Genomic DNA, 22,181 nt, shown 5'->3' on the forward strand with positions numbered 1-22,181 from the left:
GTACCTGTATAAACAAGATGACTTTATTATTAACAAGAATTTCCAGCCTCTCCCCCACTCCTGCGATTTAATTTTGATCATTTACACTGCTAGTTTTATTTCGATGTAAGTTTTATTTGTTGTTTTTGTTGTTTTTGTTAGTTTTATAAAATGGATGAATTTTTAACAACAATTTCGTTTAAATAATTAATATCGTAAATTTTATTTGTTGTTTTTGTTAGGTTTATAAAATGAATGAATTTTTAACAACAATTTCGTTAAAATAATAAATATCGTAAATTTTATTTAAATGTGTATTTTATTCATGTTTATATGTATTTATAAGATAAATTTAATATAAATGAATAAATTTTTACAATAATTTAATATAATTAATGATTAATATTTAAAAAAATTCAACAAAGAGGGAAAATATTTTTTGAAGGGAATATGTAAGTCTAGGCATTTACAGGGCTTATGACCTCTCATTGGCTGGTTTAAGTGGCCACTTTACACACTGTGTAACATTCAACATTCTGCCCATGTTTGAACATCCACATTTCCTCAACTCTTCCATCTGTTGACTTTTGTGAAGTAAAAGAGCTGAAACCTTTATCACGTGGGTGAGATTCATCAGGCTGAACCAAATCACCTACTAGGCAACGCTTGAAAACAATTTTCCAATTTTTATACTTCTTCTTTTACCAGGTAGTTAATTCATAACTCATATTTACAAATCACATGACTCCTTAGGGAGGAAACCCAGCCATTCTGCAAGCATTTGGACATACTCAAACATTGATGATTTAAATTGTTCATTTTATAAAAATTATATGTATTTTATTAGTGTTTATATGTAATCGATGAAAAATATGTTGTGTCTTGTTTTTATTGGAATTTTTGTAAACCAAATAAATCTCACTGCTTTAAAGTACATTTAAATATTTTTTTTAATTGAAAAAAACCACGGAATGGGCCCAAAAAACGACTTTTTAAACTGGGTCTATTTTATCCCACATAGCTACTCGCGTTAATTTTTAACCTGTGGGCTTTTATGAGTTAATTCAAACTTCAAAACAAAAAAATCTCACGTATAATTTTAATTTAAGTTAAAGCACCAATAGCTTTATATATATTTTATATCGCCACAAGCAATTTTTCTGAACTCGTGGGCTGCTTCCACAACGCTGACGGTCCCAGGTCCTGGAGCGGGTACTGATAGAGAATTTGCTTGATTTTTATGATTTTTCATCCACTCTCTAAAATACAAAATAATACAAAATCTTATAAACAAAAAACAACAAACAACAATTCCACGATTGAGGAAATAAACGGAAAAAATAAATCCATGTAAATAAATTAATAATAAAATTATCATCATCCAACATCTGCTTCCGAGAGTGCATGGGCCACGAAGAGCGGGAAAAAGTACAAGCAGTTTAGCTTGATTATTTGTTACTGGAAGGTAAAATGATCAGTCTAACACTGCCGGTCCCAGTCCAGAGTCTCGATTATGATGGGAAGATAAAGACGTAATACCTTCACCTTGACGGTATAGTTAATAATAAATTCCCTCTTGCAATTATAAATATATACTACTGACCCCCCACCTTCAAGTTTTGGGTAGGTACATCGATATGAGTCAAGGGGAAGCGTACGTCACGGTACACATATCTACGCTCTAAAATGACATAGCTTCAATATGACGTCATAGTTGAAGATAAAAGTCTCCCGACCGACTACAAAGGTATAGTACCGATCCCCCACCATCAAGTTTTGATGTAAGTACATCGTTTTATACCGACGGGTCTAGAATCCCTCGATACGTGGATCTGCGCATTAAAAGTGTCAAAAATTTTGTTCTACCAAGCAATTTTCCTTTAATTATGATTTATGAAAAATTTTAATCGTTTTCAGGTTGGCACTTTTTTTCTTAAAAGCCTATTTAAAATATGAGAGAGAAATAAGTAAGTTTTGAAGTTGAATTAAATTCCGAAATAACTGTCATTTTAATAAAAACAAACGCCTAGATGTGAAAATAATCTCGCTAGGTGCTGTACTATTAACAAATAAGAGTATCTAGGCGTCATACACTGATTATATGTAACACTCTAAAAAAATAATTTGGTTATTATATGTTTTCCATCTGTTTTACTATATTTCCGAGTATACATATACTCGGAACTCGAGACGTTAAAGGAGCCGGCATTGTAGGCGATCAGTAGATGCATACAGACGATCGTTAAGCGTACGTAGGTGATTTCCAAAAGTCATGAAAAAATTCATGTTCAAGCGAGCATTTTTTGAGTTTATAATCGCTTTGAAGTGAGCACTTTTAATTACAGAAGCCTATTTAAAATATAAATGAGAACTATTTTAAATGTTTATTACGTAAGGAACGCGGACTAATTGTTTGCGGTCATTCTATTGACTTGTTTCGATCATATGATGTCGATTTGACAATGAGGTAGAACATAACGAGGTAAGATACAGATAGTACAGAAGTTAAGTATACCGTCTCGACATATACAGATGAAGATAGCATTCATAATTGAGGCACTGGAACAGTAAATTATTGCAGTGTGAAAACTCCTTATTGCTAATATTAATTTTATGTTTATCCTCCCAGGAATCGAACCCAGAACCTCAAGCATGGTAGGCAAATACACCAAACCACTTAATTTAAGGCAGACTTACATATTTTTTTAATGGAACTCTTTAGAGTGTACTTTTTTGTATTGAGTTTCTCTTGCTGACGTTTCTTAGTGGAACTGCATTTTAATTCATAATAATAATAATATATTTAACATATTACAACAGAAATGAAGAACATTTAAGAGAAGGTAATATGGAAGTCTAGGCATCTGCAGGGCTGCTACCTGACAATGACTAGTTTAAGTGGCCACTTTCCACACTGTGTTACATTCCCCATTCTGCCAATATTTGAACATCTATATTCCTTCAATTCTTTCATCTGATGATGTTTGTGAAGTTAAAGAGCTGAAAACTTTATTTATGCTGGCAAGAATTATCTAATTGATACCTAAACTTCTATATTACCTTCTCGTAAATGTTTTACATCTCTATTGTAATATGTTAATATAAACAGCTCCCTGGGGAGTTGAATCCAGTCCTTGTCACCAGACTGAAGATGCCCATTAGGGGGTGAAAGTACTAATTGGTCAAATAAATAAGTGGAAGCGTACCAAGTATTTTTAAATTAATAACTTAAATGTAAATATAAGTTATTACATCATCGTTTATACACAAGATTCACATAATTACCGTTAAATAATTCTCATTACCATTCGTATGAAATAAACGCTAAAATAATGTCAATTAAATAAACTGTAATCAAAGTTTGGGATATTTTCATATACTACACCATCCGCAAAAAGGATGTAGTTTTGTAATATTTATCTGCTGAAAATTATTCCAATTTAATACGATTGGGTCCATATTTTGGTTAAAAAAATACATATACTTACCTTTAGGAATACCAACGGTAATTTGTCATTTTTGAAACAAAGGCGTATTTTCCAAAAACCATTAGTTTTTATGGCGGTAAAACTACTATTTGATACATGTATTCTACACGATTCGCAAACAAGAACCATCGCCGATCGATTTAGTACAAGAACGAGCCGGAAACGCGTGTGAGTAGAACTTTTTTTTAAATTTAGAACAATATTGACTATTCTATTTAACAAATTTGCAATAAAAAACCGATCTTCTAAGTATGTAGCTTTTAGATAATTTGTAAAAGATAATTAAAATCTAGAATTTGGGATACAAATGGTAATTAGATTTTCAGTGGTTTTAATTTGTTTTTATTAATTTCTATAATAAATTAAATTTTTAAAAAAATTCTACCGTGTTGAGTACAAGTAAATTCTTATAAACGGGTGGAATTTATTTTTTTTATGCTAAATTTAATAAGTTTTTGGCAATCCGCCGTGCGACATGCACATTTTAAAGAATCACCTATCTACATAAATACATAATACAGTAAGATTTTTTAAAAAGAACTTACTTGAAAATTTCCGCCAGTTCCAAATTCACCTTTACTAGATGATTCCGTTCATCTAAAAGTGATTTTCTGACAATATCTGCTTCAGACACTAGTGCCCAAATTTTTTTTAAACTCTCATATTGTTTTAATGTCTGTGAAAAATAAATAAAATATATTTTTAACTTACTCGTTTAATTTTGTCGAAAAGTTTTTCTTAACATGTTTGTTGAAAATAGGAAGATTGATTATTTATATATTTATTTAATAAAACTTGAACTCATACATCTCAGTCTTATATTTCCTCTCCCCTGCGGAGGTTGGAAATCATCGTAGCAACTCTCACTTTGTTAGCAGCTGCCCTGAACAAGGACTGAGTGCTGCTATGGAACCAGTCACGCAAGTTCTTTGGCCAAAAGATGCGCCTTCTACCTGCACTGCGTCTTCCTTCAATCCTTCCCTGTAGAATGACTTGTAAAATGTTATATTTTTCGCCTCTCATCACATGCCCAAAGTACTCTATTTTTCTTTTCTTTATGGTCTTCAGTACCTATTTATCTTTTTTTATCTAGAAGGTGTAAAAAAATTATAAGCTAAAATTGGATCAGATCCAAGTACCTCATTCATCCTCGGTGTCAAGTTAAAAAGGAACAACGGCTGGTCATCTTTCCCTTCCCAGGAGGACTCGAGGGAAGTCTGCATCTTGCTGCACAATCGCATGCCCGTCATAATTTGATCCGATTTTTTCTGAACTTCGGTCAACCACTATCATCAAAACAAACAAAAAATAACATTCCACGATATTATCAACAATACGCTTAGTTATGTTTCCCAATGAATAATGGGATAGTCCCTCGCGTAGGTACTGTTTTTTTGTCAACCAAATCCACCAACAGAAAAAAATGAAATCCAGTTATTGTATAAAAAATATTTCCCCGCTCTTGGAAGCAGCTTTTTTAGTATGAAAAAAAGACAGCGCATAGTCTAAATGAAGTAACAACTAACAATGTTTTCAATGCACGATTATTTAGTTAGTTTTGTACCTATTTACATTTTTTTTTTTAATATCCTCCGTGTAACAATATTTATTAACACTTTTTAGATCCATGCTTATTGTTATTGGTAAGTAAAACATGTCCTCCAGAAAATACTTTTTTCAGTAGGTTTAACATATTATTGTTGTGACATATTGTATTTAGTCCAGAGGCCGAGTACATTTTACCTTGCAAAACGTCATGTTGTTTTGCTACTACAACCATCACGCCATTTTCTGCAATGGTAGGCAGAGAGGATGGACTGCCACACGCGCCTATCCTGACGAACATCCCTAGCTTCTTCCGCGTTTATATATCTTGTTATACATGACTTTCGGTTGTCTCTGCTTTTGACATGACTACATTTAGGATTTTGATTATCCTGATCATGCCACGTCTTCTTTAGTCGTCCTCGTCTTACGTTACCATTCATTCTTGCCATATATTAAATACATTTTACTATTCTTTCGTCAACCATTCGTCCCACAGACCGAACGTCTCACTGACCCTTTCACTCTCGTGTTTCACTCTCGACTGATTTTATCATTCGTAATGCTGCCATACATTGATTTCCCACACATTCGTCTAAGAGGTCGCGTTTATCTGCTTTCATCCTTCGTCTGCCAGTTCCATGTTTCACTTCCATACAAAAGTTTTAAAAATTAAACTCCTTTGCTAACAATTCTAGCTTCGATTGACATATTTTTTTTAGCGATTACTGTGCTGAGTACGCCGATAATTTTCCTGTCCGCATTTACTCTCCTTTCAACATATTTTTCTACTCTTCCATCTCTTGTAAACATTTTTCACAAATTCTTCTACTTGTTCAAAACATTCGTTATTTAAAGTTGTTATGCAATCAGTAATTTCACCTACCCTTTCAAATACCATCACTTTTGACTTACTTTCGTTCATCACCAATTGAGGACTGTTTTCACAAAGTAAAATAACTACAAAAAGTACAATTTTCAGGAGGTTTATTTATGATAAAAAATAACAACCAAGATATTAACAAAAACACTGTTTTATAAAAATTCTACGTCGTAATTTATGTACTGGAAATCAATATTATAGATGAAGCGTAACTATTCATTTAAAAAATCCAAACTTTTAAAATTTTCACAAAAACTATTCTATATGTTTAATGATAGGAATGTATAAAAGTTAGGATATGACATGTAAATTTACTTAAACATGAAATCTTAGAATTACTGTTTTTTTTTGTTATATTTCATTTGCCTACATATACCTTTTCTATTTTCTTGATGAAATTAAGTAAATAAAAGCTACAAGGTATGTTTTTTCTACAAAATAAAACAGTATTTATGTTTTTGTTAAAATCCTAGTTTTTATAGTAAAAAAAAACCATCTGAAATTTTTACTTTTTGCCGATATTTCGCTTTGTGAAAACGGCCCTTAATTAGTGATGATGATGGTAGTCGAAATTCATGTGATTTTAAACGAATTTTTTTTATTCATAGATGGCGCGGCGCTTTCATAATTTTTTATTGAAAAATGCCATTTTTACGTTCATTTTCAATGGAAACTTTACAAAACTTGATTTGTGGAAACATTACACTTTATTCATTGTAACAAATACTACGACAATATAATTTAGTCCTTTTCACAAAATAGTGTACGTTTTGGACACCATCTTGTGAAAATGACCTAAATTATACGGTTGTGGTATTTGTTACAATCAATACTGTGTACATTTTTGTAAAATTTCCATTGAAAATACACGTAAAAATTGAATTTTACAATAACAAAATATAAAAGTGCCATATATAAAGATTTACTTTTATATTTTCGTTATTTATATAACCTTGTCCACTATCCGCAAATTTACTAAACATGTAATTTCATATAATGTATCTTTTTTGGGTGATACCGTGTATGTTGGATTCGTGTATTTTTTCGCCTTTGAACCAAAAATTCTACATAAACCTAGTAATTATAGTGCACGAATAATAAAAGAGGCAATTGAAATACACAGACATCCAGATAATATAAACAATGACGACGGGCTTAAATTAAATTCAACATGGTTCCCAGCACTACATATGACAAAAACGAATAGATATGTGCCTACTGCCGGCTGCGACACAGTACAAATTACTAGTACATAAACATAATTATTCTTTCCTACAAAACTAGAAATGTGCCTACTGCTGACTGTGACACGGTACAAATTACTAGTACATAAACACTTACATTTCTTTATAAAACACACAGTTTTCCCTGAAGATGGCTCCTGCAATGGTAGCCGAAACGTCGGATCAAATCCAACATACACGGTATCACCCAAAAAAGATACATAATATTGATAACAGTGACCGTGAAAACCTTCGCACCTATGTAATTTCATATTTAAAAAACAGTAAATCCAACCTTTTCAACTTCATTACTAATTTGAACTAATTCTGTAAACTGGTTTTTGTCCAGTTTTAAATCAGAGTTCACTTTGTTCTTGGCAATACAATATGCATCCCTGTTTTTCTTGTAATTTTCCCTGATACTTGCCATCACAGTACCATCCTCATACGACTGGAACTCTTGCCTCAACCGCTTTAGCGACACCTAAAAGAACGACACATCGTAATATTTTGAATAAAAACTTAATAAGAAAAAGCCATTGAATAAGAGAAAAAACGAGAATAATTGTGTTTTAAAAAAAAAACTAATTTAACTATCACCAGATTTTACTAAAATAGTTATTCAATACGTGTAGAAAATATAAATAATATAAATTACTTATGTTGGTAGTGTACCGATATCTGGATCTAAATATACTATCGCAAAAATGCCCAAAAAATACTTACTATGTTTTCTCCCATTCGACGCTCTTGCATCATTATTATTTTGGTCATCATTGCATCCTTTGGTCTTAGTTTCTCTAATTTCTTTCTGTTTTCTAAAGTCTTGGAAAAGTATTCTTTTAGTACCTCTTTGTAGAGATCTGATATGAAAGTAAATCTACCTTCCAACATATTCTCTAATTCCTCTCGATCATTGTGTAGCTAAAACAGATCAATCCATACCTCTTTGTAGAGATCTGATATGAAAGTAAATCTACCTTCTAAATTATATAACGCGGACTTAATTTTCGGAGTCGTGCATTGGTTGGATTCGATCATATGACGTCGATATAGCAAGTCGGTAGAACGTACCGAGGTAGATAAAGATAGTACAGAAGTTAAGTGTACCGCCTCGATATGTTCAGAAGAAGATAGCGTTCATAATCACGGCGTTGGCCACTTTCAATCCCGATTAAATATGCCCTTCAATTGGGTAATTTCTTTATGATAAACAAAAACTCTTAATGATGAAAGACACAACTAATTAATAACTAAAATATGTTAAAAAACTAAAATATGTTACACGCAACTACTATGGGAAGCAGGATATCAAAATGACATAAACAGACTACAAAGACAACAAAATAAAATATTAAAGTTAGTATATGACCTTCCCTATTTAACTGCAACTCGAGAACTTTTACAACAAACTAAGCAATTAAATATAACTGAACTCTTTCAACTAGAATCATTAAAATTTATCCATAAATTAGCCACTAATGTAATTGTAGACGAAAAACTAAAACTTGTAAAAAATTGTGGTCAACATGGACATAATACGAGAATATCAGACAAATATCATATACAACTTTCTAAAACAAGACAAGGACAATCAAGACTAATGAACCAGGGACTGAAATTATGCAATAAACTACCAGACAAAACTAAACAAAAGACTCAGACAAACTTTTCAAAAGATATAAAAAATATTATTTTGAACAACAGAGTATAAATGAAAAATGTACATATTATTTTATGTAAAATAAATGTAATAATCCGCAAGCGTTTATAAATAAATTTTCAAATAAAAAAAAAATAAAAAAATTAAAAATAAAAAAAAATTTAAAAAATTAAAAATAAAAAAAAACCTGAAAAATTTCTCCATTTTACCACGTAAGCAAAGCCACGGGTAAAAGTTAATCATGAGTTTATAGTTAATAAATAAATATTATTTTTATTTAATAAGTTTTAAAAAAGTAAATGGAATTAAAATAAAAACAACGTTGATTTGTAAACAACAAAATTCGGGGTACAAAGTTTTACTTTTATTGTTAAAAAAGCAATACTTAGTACCTAAATTGATCAAAGTTATCAAATTTGTCAGCCTTGTGTAATGGTTTTAAAAATTCTGATTATAAAAATCATAAGTATTATATTATTATAACAATAGCATATAAATACAATAAATATGCAATTATTTTTATTGTAATCAAACTAATTAAGAACGTGGCAAACACCATTATATGACTGATAATGAAAATGTATTAACAAACAAATTGTCTTCGGTACATATTGATTTATTGGCTACGTTTTCGACAAATCAAAACATCAAATTTAAAATTTGTTTGGGGAAAAGTGTCGCGTAAAAGTTTTTGTTGAATTAAACTTTAAAAAAAGAAACGTCACGTTTATCCTTGTATGTAGGCATAATTCAATTATTGGCAACGTTAAATTAAACTTAAAATGTAGTATTTTAGTGATGAAAAATTATCTACTATGAATAATAATAAAATGATGTAAGTAAAAATGATATCTTTACGATGTTTTAAATATCAATAATTTCCTGGAATTCTCAGTTAATTTTTAGTCATTGCCAATTGATTTACCATATCTAGTTATTTTTACCACCCAAAAACTATAAGCCAAAAACAACTTATTTCTTCGACAAATTATCTCTGTGTAGTGTCAAAGCGACGACTCGGAAATACTTCGAACGATCTGACGATTATCATAAATATAAACACGTTTGCCTATCCTTGTTTGTTACTTTAGATACCAAAGTCCCGTAATTATTCACCTATTGTGTTGTAATAAATAGCTTTAACAATTGTAATAATCGTTTTTTTTTTATTTCACAATAATGCCCGAACCAACATCTATATTACTTTGATTTCATATTAATCAGATGTCCACGAAAAGCGATCTTCCCAGTAGCTCAGTCACAAACAACTATCGACGTGCTAATAAGCGACCTGATAACAATTTATCACCATGGTTGTTTATCGTATTCGCGATCACAATGCAACATCCGTGAAAACCTAATATTAACTGTCAAAATATTTACGTTTCGCGACGTATAATCCTGCTGCGCAATCACATATTTGAATTTCACTGGCGCAAATATGAAAAATATTCTAAAACTGCTATTTATATTTATTTATTTATTATTTATCTTGCTATTTATTGCATTTAGCCGGTGGTTGGCAAGCCAAATGTCAAGAAAAGTAGTCGCAGTCGTAATTGTAATTTAATTTCCAATTGTTTTTATTAAATAGGTACTCCTTGCTATTTTGCAAATGTAATATTATATTGCATTATATTTTCAGTAAACGTTGATTTTTCGCAAGTGAACTGTATTTATTTACGAGAAAAACAAAAAACAAACCGACATAAGCGTTGACTTGGAGATTACACACGCGTTGACTTATGACTGCGATAACCTAAGATAATGTACATTATTGTTCATTGTGATCGCTCAAATGCTTAGCATGTTTTTAAGCACGTCGATAGTTATTTGTGATTGAGCTGCAGGTAAAGTGTTTTCAATCGTTACTCTACAATAATCTCCTGGAAATGGCACTGAATGTAGGGAATGCTGTTCACCATTAGGTCTTTTTCGTAATACTTGACAACTGCTTCTCCCTGAAAATGGTCACTGGTCTCTAAAGCCTGACTTTGCATGGCCCAGCGTAGAATAGCCATACTCCACTCGGCCTTCTGCTTCATATCCTGAACATTGCTCATATCCTTTTCTCCCCGCTCCCTTAACTTGGCTGCATCCTTAGCGTATTTCTCCCCCATGTCTGCCAAGCATACGTGGAACTGTTCTGAAAATTTACCTGCCATTATGTTAACATATTCTTCAAGACGAACAATTCAAATATAAATATTATGAAGGTATAATACATATTATTACTATTTTGATTGCTTATTTGCGTATTATCGTGTTAGTTATTTTCGCAATAAAAATAAAAACAATGCGAATCCGGCAAAATCCAAAATTTAAAAAAAGTGAGATACTAATTGAAACTTATGCAGAATACAATAGTTTTAACATTGTCAGTTAAAAATACGGCTTAATTTGTAAGACTTGACTTTCAAACTATCGACTTTGTTAAAAAGTCGATATCCTCTACTTGAGTATTGCTAAGTTGGTAATGAATCAAATTAAATTTATATTTCACTACTGTTTCTTGACATAATCATGCTTATGTCATCACTGCTTACGGATAAAATATTTACTGATTATAATAAAAAATTCAGTTGGAAAAAAAGGTGAAGTTAGGTATGTATCAGATTTTTGTGATTTGCTCAAAATAAAGAAAGATGGATTTTGCCGGGTTTGCAAGTAGTACCCTCAAATATGGTCTTTAAATCATAAAAAGGGATTGAAGAATATTCTCATTGCATTCAAAAATAATAATTTGAATTTGAACTAAAAAACATATTTTCGCGGTAAATTAAAAATACAATTTAGAGGTAAATGTTATTGTGATAATAAAAGTTGAAAAAATGCATTCTCGTGGTTTATTTAAAAAATAAACTTGGGAAAATATTAATACAAATATGGAGAGATAATTATTATTCCGTTCGAATATTAAATTTTAACAGACAAAAATGATCCCGATTTAGCGTTGATATCACGATAATAAGGGTCAAAGTCCTAAGCGAGAGTATAATTAACCGACACGAACAATCAGTTCTAGAATATTAATATTATAGATGTTCTTTTTTATAACATACTGTATTTACAAACCGAAATTTAAAACACTTGGAGATATTAATCTTTTTCAAAGATTTTAGATTCAGATTATAAATGTGGAAATTACATTAATAGAAACAAAATTATATACCTAACTGGGAATGAACAGAGTCACTGAATGCTGCCAAACTTAATATCTGCTGATAGTCCGCGTCCCGCATTTGGTTCTGAAGTTCTTTCAAGATGTTATCCTTCTTGTCCATCACACGATCAAATAAGCTCCAAATTGTCTGTTTGAAAGGTAGAATCTTACCAATAATAAAATGCCACCCTTTTAATATATCGCATCACAAAATTTACTTAATCGCAGCAATACTTCGGTCAAATTTCGTAAACTGTGAATGACGCTGTTCTAGCATTAATACTATTTAAATTTTGGAATATGTAACAAAATTGCGCAAAGTCATGCATATAATTTGATATTTGTTCACAAACCTTAACCTCTTCGCAGTAAAGTGGTAATTTTAGTTTGATCATGAAATGTCTCCATGATCTATCCATTTTTGATTTACTAAGCTCCAACATATCTTCTTCATGTTTGATTTGAGCCTAAAATGAAAAAAAAAATCAATATAGGATTATTTCTTATGATAAAATCATAAGAATTGGCAATGATAATGGATTTTTTTATTAGCTTATAAATTCATCTAAAAAATCACAAGCCGATCGGTACTATTTTTATTAAAATCTGTTAAGAAATAAGGGAGATATAAAGGATTCAATTATAGTAATTTGAATGGTGCCAAAAACAAACAATTCGTGACGTCACTAAGTTTGACGTCATCGAATTCCGAGATAGTTTTTTCGTAAAAATTTATGATTCGAGTAGAGTAAGTGGAATGGGGTGACTTTGATCAGTTTCGAACTTTAAACGTGTGAGCGAGAAAATAATAAAAACTTGATGATCAAAGTCAACCCTTCGGAGCGGGGTCGCTTTGATATATCATGATTTTATGCGTTTGTTTTGAACAATTTATTTTATTTTTCTTTATTTATATATAAAAAATATAAGTATATAACGTATACAACATTACTACTAAAGACATTTTTTAAATAAATTATATACATATATTTTCATTAACGTTTCGCTTTACGTAAAAAAAAAAACAGTTTTTGTGTATAAAATGAGAATTAAAATATAAATCAAGTTTAAAATTGAAAAATATTATGACGATTAAAAAAAATGTATTAATGAAATATTTCAAATAATTGATAAAGATAAAATAATATACCTTGCTTTCTGATTGAAAATAATTATCAGTTAATAAATGTATTAATAAGTAAAAGAATTTGTTTATTGGCTGACATTATTATCGAAACAGAATGAGAGGTTGTTGTGTTTTTTTTATTTGATGAAAACTTATCTTTCACAGCTTTTGAAAATATTTATTTTACCGAATAACTTAGAATCCATTACTTTATTCCAGGAAAGCAATTATTGTATCTGTTAATTTGTTTCTTACAAAGACGTGAAACATAATTGGGAAATTAATATTGGCCATATTCAACAGTGTTCGACAAAATTTCACAAGAAGTGCAATTGAAGTGTATGAGGTTTTTTACAAGCATTTCGTAACAATTATCTGATTTACTAGATAAATCACTTCACCATTATCGTTCGAGGACGAAGCTTCACATTTATTTTCTCACCTTTAAAAGAAAATCTTTTAGACTCGCTCATTTGAGTCAATATATTTTTTATTTATATTCTGAAATCCCGTATGTTAAAGGGAAATCCCCAGACCCAACATTTTACTTTCGCTTGGTAAATAAAATTTTCCTTCTGTTCTGGAAAACTGACTTAAATGCTTTTAAGGATGTTTAACTTTATATTATTCATTCTATAGTATTTCAAATAATATTTTGTAATGGTTGGAAGCAGACCGAATTTTGATAACAGCTTTTCCTAGTATTTTAACAAAATATTTTTTTGTAGGCCCTGTCTCAAAACTTTTATTAATAAGTTCGAATCATGTCACTCGCAATAAAAGATGTATATAAAATGATCAATTTTAGCTCATTTTAGAAAACTTCTTGTTATTCGTTAAAAAAAATTGAAATATGAAAAAATCATAATAATGGACACTCAGTGATATAAATATCAGTGATGTCAAGACAATGCAAATTACTCGAAATTAATTTTATCATTAAATAAAAAGTATATCACTATATTAAAAAAATAGCTAGACGATTCCATTTCAAACTTCTTGAAATCTTACTTGAAATAAAGTTATATAACAATTGCATTTAAAGCGTATTCCGTGTTACCATTAAAAAAACAGTTAAAATTTAGCGGAATGTATTAATGATCAGAAGTTATAGAGATAAATATAAACAATATATCCACTGATCAAAGTCGTCATACGATTTAAAAGTCGCCCCATTTTACGGTCGCCATTTATTTCAAGGTTGGCTAGAGAAGGGGAAAAAATCATAGACAGCAATACGCGTCGTTTCAATTTCTATTCGGATTACCAACATTTAAAACAAATGCACGATTCGTGGTGTACTGTTGGGTGGGTTTGGATGATCGAATTTAGTACCAACCGAATAAAATAGCTTTTCTGAGATGTTGAAAATAGTAAACGAAAGTTATGAATGAAATTATTGATTATTAGAGCTTTTATAAACACTTAAATAATCTTTGAGAAATCCTTTATATGTACAATATGTTAAATCCGATATTCCTACCGGGTGATAATACCCTATTAAGAATAGTCCAGAAGGAGCGTAGAATCATATTTGAATACATCGGATTTTGTCCAAAAATTCCTCCACTTTGCCCCATTTTCACCGCGCGCATGCTTTAAGTCGCCGCGATTTGTTGCCAGATCGCTAAAAATATAACCATAACTATAAATTATTATTTTTATTTTTCTAATTATTATTTTTTTTAAAAGGGGATTTCTTAATTTTTCTAAAATTATATTGTACACGTGAAACCAATAATTGACACAACAGAGTTGGTAAAGGGTCATTCAATAAGAAAGAAACTTGGAACTTAACAAATAAAACAAATTTTATTTTACATAAAATGGATACTTTTATGTCATATTAAATTATATTTGACGTTTTAAAGATAATGTCGGTCAAGTATCCACCACGGCGTTGTTTAATCCGAAAGGTCCAAATTTTGTTAGTTCTCTCATTAGATGAGCAAAGTGCTAGTCCATGATTGTATAGTAACAGAATTCTCAGATAGATACCGAGGTGTCGGATTTCGAAAAATGTTGTATAAAGAGAAAGAATTTGAATGTTTATGCCCTGTCCAAAAGAAAGCCATTTTAATTCTTTTCGAGAGAAAGACATCAACGATTTTTTTCAAATGAAGAGTTCAGAAAAACCTTTTACTAATTTCCTCATTCCAATAAATAATACTTTTTTAATGAGAACATATCAATACAGTCTACCCGATAGTTTTAATTTCCCCTTTGTTGAGTAAGCTTTTTGTAATATTGCCTATTAAAAACAGAACTATTCATTAAAGTTTTACATTTAGATAAATGACCTTTTGTGTCATAAAATATTTCTCCTCGAAATGCATTGAGCAAATTATGCTTCGCTTTGTTGGTTTCCAAAACTGATCTCGCCATACTCTTTGTATTATTTTTATCCACTCCGTTTTCCTTCTTTTTTTATCAGCAGGTAAGCTAAAATTCCACTAAATCAATTAAAACCAATGTTCTTATTAATAAAAAGCCGCCTAAAAAAATTTACTACCCTGGCAACACTAACAAAATGTCCATTTTGTTTTTTTTGACAATCTGATAGGTGGAAAAATAACAAAGTTTTTTAGTAAAGTATTTGCTACTTACTCATGAAATGTGATCCTATCCAGTTTCTTGTTGATCCCAGCAGAATTTCTACACTTTAAAACGACACAACACGGCATAGTTCAATTTAAATCGGGAGTTGCGTACTGAGCGACGTCTACAAAGAAACTAATGGGTTAAAATGTAAAACTATTCGTTTAAGAGTAGTTTAGTCGCCTTCTGTTTGATGCGCGTATATAGTTTCTGGACTATTGTTAATTCTATGGATGAAATAAGTATAAAATTGAGAACACACTTATTTTTTTCAAAATGTCCCTTTGTCAAAACACAACACACAAAAGTAGATAGGTACCTGCATTAAATTGAATTAAACCTTTAGTCGTAAGACTCGTAAGTCGCGTGGCGAACAGTGATTTTCTGTTATGGGTAAGCTTTATTTTTTTTCGTAATTTACACCTGCATGTACACATTTACATACATACATATAAGCAATAAGGTATTTACACGGCTTCTTTTTCTATGGTTTTGCCTGATTAAAACATTATCTCTTTGCTTCACCTGATGACAACAGAAGACGGAATGCCTGCTAATTTTAAATTTAAATAATTATTACCAATAATCCACCAAATAAACTTAAGCAACAATTGACAGCTTCTCGAAATATGTAGGTCTAGTCTCCATTATTTTATTACAATACATATATCTATGCAAAAGTAAATACATCAAAAAAATAATAAATATATTTTTTTTTTAAATGTGTAGCACTGATTAAAAACACCGATTTAAAAAAAAATATATATTTCATACTGATAACATTTACTAATTAAAAATAAAATGAATATATTATTGTAAGACGGCACTCCCATAATGTACACAAAAATTGTTTTTTTCTTTTACATAATGAGAAAACATTAAAACGTATTTTTTTCTGAATATATTTTTTGAAAAAAACAATGACATTCATTATAAAATATTTCAAAACAATGTTACACAGCCACCGTCCGCTTCGTTTTCTGTTAAAAAAATAATATTGCCAAATATTGACGCATGTCGGAAGCGGAGCGCGGACGAATAGAACTGATGACTTGTTGATGAAATGGCATGTGTCAATTGTACACTATCAAAGGAAAGTGGTCCTTAGGAAAAATTGTTCGAAAGGCTATTCTCCAAATAGAGAAGCTTCAAATAATATATGTAATCTGCGAGCTTACTCTGAGGAAAAAACACCGACTGGGTTTTGAAATGTTAAAATACAGTATACATTACGTATGAAGAAATAAGCTGAAGTTATCGGCCAGTTTCTGTCTCCCACTGGGAACAAATTGGGCGCTGGGTGCGCTTATAGATGTTTATATTTATTTTTTGGGGAAGCTATGAACAGTGACGTTAATTTGTAATATGAATTATTTCAACAATGTTTGAGTATGTCCAAATGCTTGCAGACAGGCTGGATATCCTCCCTAGGGAGTTATTCATATTCAAATCTATTTCAACAGAGAGGGAAAACAATTTTGAGAAGAGAATATGGAAGTCTAGGCAAAGGGTCGATGTCAATTAACAAACTTATATATTTACTTACTTTATGCACTCATATATGTGTGGTAATGTTTTTTTTTATATTTGTTATCAAAGACGTCTTTCAGTCACAAAATGATTAAATCATTCCTCTCCTGTAATATTACGACATTTACCCTTATAGATCCAAGCCACAGCTATATTGGTTACCAACAATATTTTGAGTGTATCCAAGACTAGATTCAACTTCCTAGGGAGCGGTTAATATTAGCACATTACAACAGAGATGAAGAACAATTTAGTAAAGGTAATATAGAAGTCTAGGCATCTACAGCCCGTTATTGGCTGTTTTTTTTATTTTTTATTTAATGCACAAAATACACAATTTTATCATAGAGCACAATTATAATTTTTTATGTCCTGACTCTTTAGAAAATTCCGTGTTAAGTCGGGACTCTTCTATATATAAATCAAAAACATTTTTAAACATATTAAACATTATACATAATAATCAAAACAATATACAAAATAATAATAGAAAAATATGAAAAATTAAAATTTATACAATTCAAAAAATGGATTGCTGAAAAGTTATATAATAATACATGGCAATATTTTATTAATAATTCATGGTAATTTTATAATTAAATTTGGTAATCAATTGATTGAGTAACATATTTACATATATGGTAGAATATGTAATTTAATAAACATAATAATAAAGTTACATTATATATCTACAAATAATCATGCATCCCTATTAAGTGGCCACTTAAACCAGCCAATGAGAGGTCATAAGCTCTGTAGATGCCTAGACTTCTATATTACGTTCTCTAAATTGTTCTTTATCTCTGTTGTAATGTGTTAATATATTGGTTACAGTAAAAACGAGATCGATACAATAGTTTTATTAATGATTATCATGATATTGCCGAGGTTCATTAATACCTACGTTGTTTTTAGCTGTCATTATTTTTTTTTTCAATGTGGTATTTATGTAAATCCTTTTTGGGCGAGCATAAATAAAAAAAAACTTACTTTCTTTCTTTGTATTTTTTCCTTTTCTTGGGCTTTTTTCAATTCTTCAGCTTTTTTCAACTTAAGTTCCTTTTTTTCTTGTTTTGTTAGCTTAACCATCGTGTATTTGATATATTTGCAGTTTACAGTGCCTTGATAAATATAATTAGTATGACTTTTGACTTTCTAGATGTTTACAGCTATTTTTCACTTACTAACTCAGCAGGAAAATAAATAAATAAGACGAACAAATGAATTTACTGGTAATTTTGGAACACATAAGTACCTTACTTGAATATTTTCTGGGAACGTACCTACCCTCGTAGAAGTACTAAATGCATTAATTAGTTGGTAGTTAGGTACCTACTAGTAATGCCAAATAATTCACCATAGATTTTTTTTTCCTTTATTAGTGCCTTGTATCAAAACATGATAAAATCGCCCAAAAACAAGTGACATTAATAAACATAAGAACAACATAAACAGAAAGGAATAACAATATAGATACAAACATTAGACAACAAAAATATAAGTACAAGAATAACATCAAAATATTAATGATAATAATAAACACATAACCAAACCAACAAAAAAATCAACATAGATTAAAATAGGCACTATCAGAAAAACCCACCAAAACCTGATAGTGCCTATTTAACAGAAAAGAGAAACTTACAGTTAAAGATTAGAAGGAAGATAGAACTTAATAACTAGAAAAATTACAACAAAATAATCAAAATATTAACAAACATAATCTTAAATTAATGATAAATTATAACAATTAAAATTAAAAATTAATCGCCAGGAAGTAATAATGACGTTAAAATATTTTACATAAACCTAAAATCTTGAGTATGCCTCATGCGTATGGAGTCCGCAATATCAAAATCATATAAATTCAATAGAATCTGATCAAAAAAAGTTCTTAAAGTACCTTTTGTAAAAGTTCCGAATTTCTTACCCACGTTCAAATTCAAATTACGAGCAACTTCTAACTCTTTTTCATTTTAATTCTCTGATAAAACGCCGCGTTGTTTTCGATATAAAATTTCTGCATAAAATATTAAACTATAATGTAGATACTGACCTCCTAAATAAAATACAAATAAATGCGGGATTGAGAACACTAAGACATCGGGAAATATTTAAACTGCCTTTGTTTTCAAATGATGCTACATACCACACACCTATGGCCCGCATGTGTCGGGAATATAATATATACTGCCGAAACAATAAAATTGTCATTTTTTATGGTACTCTCTCAGCTTTTGCGAAAAATCTCTTAGGAATAAATCTTATTTAATAAGTACACACGTAAAACTTATTTTTTATTGCATTGTATCCTGTTTAAAAAAATATGTATTACATCTTAATAAATAAATCTATTTTGTGTAATTCTATAATTGAAGATATATATGCATGTAAAATTGTATCGACGAATGCTTTCAAATGGTATGTTTTCTAGTATGTATCTTTGTTGAATTACCTACCTAATAAAATAAATAAAAAATGTAAGATAAATATATTGTAAAAAAATAATTTGTTTACTAAATTTGCTTTAATTCTTTATTGATCAATTCTATTATTTTTTTTCATGTAAACTGTTCCTTATTACGATTTGTAATATTTGTTTCTTTGAAATAATTATGTTTAAATTAACACGCTATAGATATTAACTGTCGTGTATCCATTGTTTTGCTTTTTTGATAAATTGTTTCTTATAGGAGCTGGGACCATCCCAAAACCCAGAGAAGCCCCCAGTTTTATTGGCCGTCTTCGGGCGTCAATACACAAATATGATAAATAATGTTTAAAATCAAAAAAGGTACACGAAAAAGATACAGAAAATTTTATATTGAAACACTTTAAAAATAATAATCGATTCGGATGTTTTGAGGTGCGGAAAACGGGAACGCAAAACGTCGATTTTAGTTAGGCAAAATTAGTCCAACATGCAGCTGTCCTTATCGCACAGCATCGGGGAGGCATTTGTGGGCGACTGACTGAGAAACAATGCTCTAATACCATTTCATCAAAATTGCCTGGCATCGCATATCCTATTCATAAGTTAAATAAATTAAAGTGTGATATAGATATTAAACACATGTTAATAAAACTTGTAGGGTAAAACCGGGTAATGCCGGTCAAGAGGTAATACCGGTAATTACAATATTACTCGTATTACTACGTTTCCGCGCACATTTGCACATAAAACAGACGGCGTAACTATATTCCGTGCCGCTGCACCGACAGCCGCTCAGTTCCCAGCACGCGTTTGGGATGAATGTGCCATTTTCACGCCAAATTGATGTAAATTTTCGTCATCAGTAACAATAAGAGGTGAGCGTTTGTTTTATTACATTTCTGACATTGTTATTTATAATTATTCTACTCTATTTATCAAGCAGTTCAAGTAATTTTCGATTTTGAACTTGTATCAATCGGTTTTTAACCTAAAAATGTTTTTACAGAAATCTTTCTAGGCGGGCCATGCCGATCAAGCTGACCGGTACTACCCGCAAGCAAAATGAGTACATAGTCAGTTTTTTTGGATTATTAAATTTTTTATTTAGTATTTCAGAATGTCCAAAACACGAAGCAAACCACGTTCAAAGAAGCACAAGAACTGGGATAGCTCTCAGCTGGTTTTTATACATATATTTCAAATTCATTTTTATTATAAAATGTCATAAAATTGTCTAATTTACATCTGTTTTTTTTTGTATACATTCAAACAAAACTTAAATTCATAAAATTGTTTTATTCCCATAATTATATAAAATCATGATTTACACCCCCTGCTTGCACTTGTATATAACCTAGAAATTTGTTTAGTCTCCCACCAGTCTGACGATATCGGTCACGAGTGTCACGACGAAACCCGGTCACTGGTAAAAATTATAAATTAAAGATGTCAGTAGAAAAACTCAATCTATTAACAGTCAGTTGTTGGCGACTGTAACGCGCTAGTAAATTCGGCCCTTTGGGGCTTCATGAATCTGCTCTCTTGGTCTAATGAAATCGACCTTACGGGCATGAATGATAGCAATGAATCTGTTGTCTCGGCCTTATAAGCATAATATTTCCTTTATTATAAATTAATATAATATGAGGGAATACAATTTTTGAAAAGCCAAGAAATTACAGTTGACCTAAAATTTTCCGGTATGCTGTACACAAATATTATATCTCCAGATTACACCAGATTTGTTTATTTAAGTAATTGGGTGTTGTCAAATTTTCTAGGTTTTCATTAAGCCTATTATTCTTTCAATGTTCACTCTCTTACTTGAAATTTTCCTATCATTTTCTAAGACGGCGGCTAATTCTATTGGATTTTTTTAAAGTAGGTATATTTATGGATACGCCAAAAGGTGCAAGGACATTGAATCCTTTGTCGGACAAGATTGAATCACTTACATCACATAGGGATGTCAGTTTACTTTTTCAATTATCTGCCAATCACTCGCAGAGCCAACATAACGTGGATCACAAAGTTTGTAAGACCACTTGATGTAATACCAACGTGTATTTTTACCGTATTTCTAATTTGGTATGTAGAAAATGATGCTAGCTGTGCAGATGGCTGGCAGTTTTAGCTGGCCGTTTTATCGGATATTCAGTACTATCGATTATCAATCTAGTCTTTGAATGGATTGATTTTGAGAGTGGATTCCATAAAAATGTTTCAAAGAAGCTGATATTTTCTTTAAAGACTGAAACATATAAACCACATTTTCATAACACTCTAAACCTGTAAAATAAATACATGGATTGTGGGTCATTTTGGTGTGTCATAATGCTAACACGAAGAATCTATTGTTTAGAGTCAATCACATTTTTGGTTTGAGTGCAACAATGGACAGTTATCGTGAATTTTTTTATTGGCCAATAAATTAATTTGAAAAATCACAAGATAATTGGTACCATTCGTATAAAAATCTGTTAAGAAATAAGGGAGATATAAAAGATCAAAGTCAAGTCATTTTAATTAAGACAAAAACAAACAATTCG

General features: G+C 30.5%; 1 protein-coding gene across 1 annotated transcript; it reads right to left on the reverse strand.

Annotated features, from left to right (window-relative positions):
* Positions 1–411: 411 nt before the first annotated feature.
* On the reverse strand, positions 412–18,384 carry LOC148274615 (dynein regulatory complex subunit 2-like). Its single transcript, XM_088236873.1, has 9 exons — positions 18,189–18,384; positions 12,298–12,411; positions 11,954–12,092; positions 10,704–10,927; positions 7,845–8,042; positions 7,414–7,602; positions 4,607–4,753; positions 4,013–4,143; positions 412–1,238 (listed from the first exon to the last, which is right to left on the reverse strand). Exons 1-9 carry the CDS (start codon positions 18,285–18,287, stop codon positions 1,106–1,108), a joined length of 1,374 nt encoding a protein of 457 aa, XP_088092999.1. The 5' UTR covers positions 18,288–18,384; the 3' UTR covers positions 412–1,105.
* Between the last annotated feature and the right edge of the window lie 3,797 nt (positions 18,385–22,181).

The sequence above is a fragment of the Micrasema longulum genome, unplaced genomic scaffold, assembly GCF_059751315.1.
Source record: "Micrasema longulum isolate JH-2025_06_02 unplaced genomic scaffold, ASM5975131v1 h1tg001613l, whole genome shotgun sequence".
NCBI lineage: Eukaryota > Metazoa > Arthropoda > Insecta > Trichoptera > Brachycentridae > Micrasema > Micrasema longulum.

Bases quoted from the DNA above. Each gene is read 5' to 3' on its own strand.
- LOC148274615 (XM_088236873.1), bottom strand. From the start codon at position 18,287: ATGGTTAAGCTAACAAAACAAGAAAAAAAGGAACTTAAGTTGAAAAAA. The intron at 7,603-7,844 runs GTAAGTATTTTT...TCGTTCTTTTAG, and splicing joins GTCGAATGGGAGAAAACATA to GTGTCGCTAAAGCGGTTGAG. The intron at 4,144-4,606 runs GTACTTGGATCT...TATTTTTCACAG, and splicing joins TGACACCGAGGATGAATGAG to ACATTAAAACAATATGAGAG.